Here is a 7,774-nt window from a genome sequence, read left to right on the forward strand (position 1 = left end):
CGGTAGCAAAATGATCTATCAGTTGGCAACACTGACAAACGTTAAAAGCACAGACGGTGGATGGTTTAAATTATTTATTTTTACGTTCTAATAGCTTTTTAGCCTCACATACATCCATTGTATTTACGTTTTTTTTTTAATTATAAACATGAACATGCAAAGCATTTTGTTTATACGGTTAGTTTTAATTATTTGATAATATTTGATACTGTATTAATTGGTATATTATTTCAATTACTAGAAGATAGTTGAAAAGTTTTGTGTAGCTAGACGATTATGGAAACCTTAGGGTATTGTGATATGAGCATGTTTTAAGTTACATTAGAAGGGTGAAACAGAATCATGATGAAAATCGTAAGAGAATGTGTAAAGAAATAAGAGATTCGTGAATTTAGAGATACAATTGAAATCATGTTCAGTTATTAAACTAAAATAATTGATAAAGACTTTTAAAAATTTCTATAATTTTATCTGACATATTCAGTTAAAAATGCCCACGTTATTCACAAGTAATGTAGTTAGACTCGTATTTGAAGACATTTAGTGGTACTTTGATACATTTTTTTAAAGATATGCCTCAATATTATTTTTAACGATATATAATTGTCTTGACTATATAGCTATTGTTTTGACTACATACTGATATGTATTTTGGCTATATGTCTTGTTTTCCAAGGCCCTAATACGTGATATATAAGCTATTCAGCATTTCATGAACTTATTTCGTTCATCCACTACTAAATTACATACATCAGTTGCACTTTTAAATCATTAGATATTTAACTTATGAACCAACTAGTTATTAGTGTGAAGAACACATTACATCATAACAAATCATAATTGAGCAAATCAATTATTTCTAAGTCTTCAGCAGTGGAGATTCAGATGTTAACTATCTCAATTGTTCAAAATTGGATTCCAATTGTAAGTGCAATTGTTATGATTACTTTTGATATTTTAGTTTCATATTTAAGTATTACTTTAAAGTTCGTTTGTTTATTATCTATATAAGTAAATGTTTGTATTCATACTATTTGAAAGTATCTATAATACGTTTTCAATGAAAGGAAAATTTTCTGCATTTTAGTTTATCCGAAGAAACAATATGTAGTGCATTTTCCTACAAGAGAAATGTTTACGTAATGCCTTGACTTACAAATGCTATAAAGAAATGAAGAATTGAAGAATTTGGGGCAAAAACCTGTCAAGTCCAAAAAGTGAAAGTGTAAAGGGGATAGCTTTACAAGGGTTTCTCGTCATCCAATTTTCTTCAAACTTGGCATATATATATATATATATATATATATATATATATATATATATATATATATATATATATATATATATATATATATATATATACTAGATCGAAAATAAATCGACACGTATTTTTTGTTTCTTTCGAAAAGTATGTTAAGAGGGGCAAAGGCCCAATTTTTAAAGGAGTCCCCTTGATTAAAAGGGCCACTTTAAAGAAACGAAACTCTGCCGATGCAAAGATTACTTAAAGTAGGAAATACGGGTTCCCTCGTTTTTGCGAGAAAAGGGTTGCAGGGGCAATGCCCTCTTCCAAATGACAGAGGACCCCTCATAATCCTAACAAAAATTGGATTTCGGTGGAATTGCTTCAAACCGTGATATGTTTTAGAATGGTATTGCTAACAAAAAATCTCAGCGGGCATAACCACAAATCACTGACCATTTGGCCACTACAGGTCCACTTTTTTTTTTTTTTTTTTTTTTTTTTTAACAACCGAAGATAACGACATTCTGTATTTCGGTAAAAAATGACTGAAACTATGGTATGTTGTAGATATTGTGATCCTGAGAAAAAGTCTTAATGGGCGTAACTACCAATCACTGATCATTTGGCCACTACGAGGCCACTTTTTTGAAAAGCCGAAGATACTGATATTCTGGATTTTGATTAAAATGACTGAGACTGTGATATGATGTAGATGTTGTGATCCTGAGGAAAAGTCTCAATAAGGACAACCATCAATCACTGACCATTTGGCCACTACAGGGCCCCACATTTTTGAAAACAGCAGAAGATAACGTTATAGCATAACTCATGTTCGGTCGTTTTGAGGACTTACCTGTGAGGAAATGCTTCACGCCTAGTATGTACCGCAACCCACATAACAGTTAAATTTTGGTGGTTGCATAGGAGCCAGGCGTTCATTGTGCTACTATTGGAAGCAAAGTTTTTACCTACTTGGACTCTGCAATCCGACACGAGATAAAATCATCTTGTACCTGAACATTCTTTAAAAAGTGGGGTATTTAGTTTTACTCAATTAAAGCCTGGCATAATTTTTCGAAGCGTAGGAAGAAAATTGTGTAAGATATAAATTGTACGTCACCAGGTAATAGAATATGAAACGATGAGGAGAACATATTATTTTAATAATGAACTTCAGACGTACAAAATTTTCTTCAATATTAGGATCCCGATGTAAGATTAGAACGAAGCGCACATACTCGAAGTAACGTAACAAGGAAATAAACAGTATTGGAGATTCTAAGCTTGAAAAAGAATTAGAAATCACACAATCGTTCAACTGGTTCCAGTATTATTATTATTAGTAGTAGTAGTAGTATGATTATTATTATTACTTCTTTATGAAAATTCTTTAACAAGTTAACTCCCAAAATACGAATTTTGAAAGAAACCATAAATCTTACTTAAAACAGGAGTACTACTGGTTGATTGTTCAGAATACTTCGCTGCTTCCAACGCCTCATGACGATGAACAATAAGAACATGTCGGATATAATACAGACTTCGCAAATTATTAACAAAATGTATAGTCGAGACATGTTTAAAACTAAATTTTTATTTCCCTAAATCTAAGTAGGACTAGTTATTGAGAATATATAATATATATGTACTTGTTATAATCCATGTCGTAGTCACGATAAGAATTTCAAATGTCTGTGGCATATTTTCAACATTTGGCACATATTTGTAAATTCAACGTTAACTCTGTAAACGATAAGAATATTGTGTCAATTATTCTTTTATCGTAGGCCATCTAGCTTTGGTTTTGCTGTCAGTACGTACTATAAAGAATCGATATGGTTTTGGTCTGGCTGTGTTCATATCCGTTAAGTGTAAAATCTGTTACAACAAACAAAATTTAGTAGTTGAATACAGAAAGCCAAGATATACAAATAAAATAATATCCATTATTTTCCTACTATTAAAAAAAGTCGCATATCCTTTAGCAAAGAACTTCAATCCCAAAAGAGTAAACCTGCGTCTGTACCTAAGACATACATGTGCATGGTCAAATAATTAGTATCTGCATCTTTTGTGTAATATACAAGAATTTGATTTCCAGTGAAAGCTTAACAATATTCAGAACCACGTCTCACATAGCTTCTACATTGACAAGGGATGTTACGGTACCAAGCAATTATGCTTCGCTTACTCATATTAAATTCATATTAACCTTTAGTTTAATGGGAATACGTTTGGAACGTTGAACTTATAATGCACCATTACAGTTGAGGTAATGAAATTTTTGTATGGAGGAACCCAATAATTTTTGGACGTACTGTGTACTGTAGATTTTTCAATATATAATTTTCGGTCCATCTAGTAAATTCAGTTGTACTCTATTCAAATCAAAATTAATGTGGAAGCTTCGGAATAATCTAGTAGGAATTATATTTCGGGGAAAAATATCTTTATTTATGCATTATTTTATTGTAAATCCTGTATATGAGCATTTCAAATGGATGAGTATTGAAATATACACTTTAATGCTATATGAAAAAATAGGCCCGCATTTGGACAGCAGTTCTTGAAATTATCCACCAATCTGATATTTGGCAGAATAATTTAGACCCCTTCGTCCCTCTGAGATGCTTATATCCTCCAAAAACACGATTTCATCTAGCTTTTACTATTTTTTATTCGCTTTATATTTTCCGCCACCAAAATTCTTTACTCTGATCGGAACTTTTTCCAACGCTATTATATTAAGGCGCGTTTATTGTCATTCTCTACTTGGGAGGAGCTTCGAGTAAGACGACGTCTGTTTCCTTTCTAGAAAATTTTGGATTTTGGGATAGGAAAGCAGTAAAATTCAGGTAAAATTAGTTTCAATTAATGAATAGATAGTGAGGAAGCTTTGAGAGTCTCAATTCAGTGAAATTTCATCTAAAACAGTCAGAAAATCGGTTATATATGGAATCTCAAGTCAAGGACGCCATATTTACGTCAACAAGTTGCTGTAGACAGGAATGAAACAATAGTGTATTTTTTCTTTCTTTCGGTGATTAAGATTCAGTGAATTAAAACGTTTAGAATATCCTTGTTACCCCTCCAAATTCGTATAAGGTACGAAAGCCTGTCCACTTATAGTTTTGCATGTGCAGTATGTGTGATTTTTTAAATTTTATTGTAAACATGGCGGTATTTCTAGGCTTCTTTCTGGATAAGTTGAATTTTATTATGTCCAAGTAAACGTTAACAGGGACTCTCATTTATTCCTGAGTTGATCACAACTTCCAACGGAGATGGATTGAACGATGTTTGCTGAGGGTTCTTTTCCTATCAGGAAAGGGACCTATCTTTCTTTCATTAATAGCAATTGGAAAACATGATTTAGTTAATAGAAGGACCATTGGGCTCTGATTATTCCGTTTCTATTTTCCCAATTTATAGAGTCGGTTTAGGACGGTGAAGTTCAGTAATTTGTTTGATTTATTATATGTATAGTTGAACTGTGTGATATAATGATTTAGCATATGTAGTGATATGTATTAATATTTGTTTCTGGGTTTACATGTTTGTCCGTATAATTTAGTAATTTGACCGTAGAAGTGATGTGTGAGTGAAAGTGTGATTTATTTCTTTATGGACAGTGTATTGTTTAATTAGTCATCTCTTGTAGTCAGTTAAACCAATTCGCAACGCAAAATCATAGTAACACTGTACCGTAATTACTTATTAAATTACTTATAGTTATCGATGACAAAGTACAAATTTTATTTACTAGTGCAAAGTTAGTTTTCGTACTATTAATGCCATCTCGCGTCGGGTTGAGAACTATTCGTCGCTAGGTTTTTGTTACTCCAAAACTTAATGATGTAGTTGATACGACAATTACCCTTCTTTTGCAGTTATTGATGCGTAAATATTAGTTCTGGCCCATATGAATAGGTATTTAGACGATCTACATTATAAATGAACGTTCCTGAAAAGCACAGTCATTTATATAGACCAGTAATCGAATTATTAATAATAGTAAACTTTACTTTTTTCCCCTTAATTGAAGTTTGTCTATATGGCTTTAGCTTGTTGTCAAGCTGCAATTTCGAAATTCTCTCTTCGATACGTTTGGTGAACTATAGCATTGTTGACACTTTTAGAGAATATAATTGCATGTAGTTAAGAGGGTAGTTAATGATATTGAATTTCCATTGCATACAAAATAATTCATAGCCGTGAATTCAAATATAACAGTTTGCTTTGAAAGAATCTAATATTAGTTCACACAAGCTCACGCGTATTTATTAGTATACCATAATAGTGTGTTGATTTTAGTATATATAATGGGACTGCTGCGAACTTTTTTGGGTGTATTTGTAGAGTATAGGGTGCCTGAAAATAAATCGACGTTATAAAAAAACTGAATAAATATATAAATGAATAAAAATAGTGATATATATATATATATATATATATATATATATATATATATATATATATATATATATATATATATATTGTAGTGAGTGTGAATAAATAAGAGAACGCCCGTGCATATACACTACTGTTCTAAAGTATTGCACGCATCCATAAAAATGTGTATTTGTCTATATTTTACGGAATAAAATAAGTTTTACGCAGTAATAAATACGCATAAGTTATAAATAAATTAAAGAACAAATTAGAGATATTGTTTTGCCATATCTGGCTTCACTGCTAAATTGTCAATGTCACGTGGTAGGGTTTTGTTGCGTCATCCGAGTCTCGTGGCCAAGTCATCAGTAAGTTTACAAAGGAACTTGCTTGTGATAGTGTGTTCTGGAAGTGTTATTTTATTTTTATCTGTTTATTTTCTGCACGTAAAGTATTAACAATGGGAAAAAATCAAGAATTAACACCGAGGAAGAAGAAATGTATTGAAGTATTAAGTAGGAAGCAATAAACAATACTGAGATTGCAAAGTGATTGAACTGTTCAAGATCAGCTGCCAGCCGCAATCTCAAGAAGCTGAAAACCTTCGGCAGCAAGGAAAACTTGCCTAGAAGTGGTCGCCCGCCCATTTCTTCACCCCCAGAAAACATAATACTTCGCCGTTTGTGCCGCAGAAACAAGACAGCCACCTCTTCAGAGCTCGCAGAAGCGTGGAAACTAGCGACGGGGGTTATACCAAGTTCATCAATTGTCAGAAAAAGACTTTGTGCAATGGGCATGAAGTCAAGAGTTGAAATGAAGCCATTTTTGACAACTGCAATGATGAAGAAAAGACTGGCGTGGGCTAAACAATACGAAAACTGGACAGAAGAGAAATGGAGGACGGTTATATTCTCCGACGAAATTCCATTTTCTGTAATGAGTGACAGACCGCAGCTTATCAGATGCGAACCGCATGAAAGGATGGAACCTGATTGCTTTCAGCGTACAGTGAAACACTCTCCTTCGGTTATGGTGTGCGGATCAATGACATACCAAGGTGTTGGACACCTATATTTTGTTACGGGTACAATGAATAGTCACGAATATGAAGTTGTTCTCAGGGGCCCTCTGATGAACACGGCTCGCGATGCTTTGCAGGATGGTCCGTGGATTTTTTAGCAGGACTTAGCGCCATGCCACACGTTAAGAAAAGTAAGTTCATATTATCTGCCTTGTGAAATTTCATTATTTGTATCTTTAATACGTTTTTAAGGTTGGTATTGAGCAATATTGTGAACCTTTTTTGTTTAGCAGATTCGTTCTGTGATGTCTGAATTGGGTATAGAGGTTTTGCCATGGCCGGGTAATTCACCAGACCTTAATCCCATTGAAAATTTGTGGCGCCTGATGGGGAAAAAATTCAAAAGAAAAGACCTGGTACCAAACGCGAACTGAAAGTGATTGTGAACGTATGGAATCATGAAATCGACAGCAATATTGTGAGAGATCTGATAGACTCAATGCCAAAAAGACTAAAGGCTGTCATTAAAGCAAATGGTGGTACAACAAAGTGCTAAGCATTTGTGCTGAAACAAATATGTTTCAAAATTATCATTAAATACGAAAAACTCAATAGCTAAAAATAATAGTTGCATCAAATATTTCAACAACTTTCTATACTGCAAATATGTAGCATAACAAATATGTCGTCATTGTGTATATGTAATGTGTGAATATTGCTATTAAATTACACTTGATAAAATACTGGAATTCCATTTCATTACAAGTTTCATATTTAGTAGGTTTCAGTGTCACTTGCCTAGTATAGTTTTTGAACGAAATATACAGCAAATAATGATTCATGTCTTTTAAAAGAATAACATACTTGAAAATTTCATTTTTTTCCTAGGCGTGCAATACTTTAGAACAGTAGTGTATATACCCAGTTGTAATTTTTGCAAGATATTGATTATATATATATATATATATATATATATATATATATATATATATATATAATTCATTAGTACGTTAATCATTACGTCAGAATATTTGTGTGAGGATAGCGTGTTGTGTAAAAATAGATTATATTTTCACTTTGTGGTTTGACATTTGATAGTAAACATACATACTAAT

At 32.5% G+C, this 7,774-nt stretch overlaps 1 protein-coding gene across 1 annotated transcript; it reads left to right on the top strand.

The window, feature by feature from the left end:
* Window positions 1-6,427: 6,427 nt before the first annotated feature.
* LOC145689469 (uncharacterized) lies at window positions 6,428-6,817 on the top strand. Its single transcript, XM_081763637.1, has one exon. It carries the CDS (start codon window positions 6,428-6,430, stop codon window positions 6,815-6,817), a length of 390 nt encoding a protein of 129 aa, XP_081619763.1.
* The last annotated feature ends 957 nt before the right edge of the window (window positions 6,818-7,774 follow it).

Source organism: Thermobia domestica, chromosome 7, assembly GCF_964235325.1.
Source record: "Thermobia domestica chromosome 7, izTheDome1.hap1.1, whole genome shotgun sequence".
Classification (NCBI taxonomy): Eukaryota; Metazoa; Arthropoda; class Insecta; order Zygentoma; family Lepismatidae; genus Thermobia; species Thermobia domestica.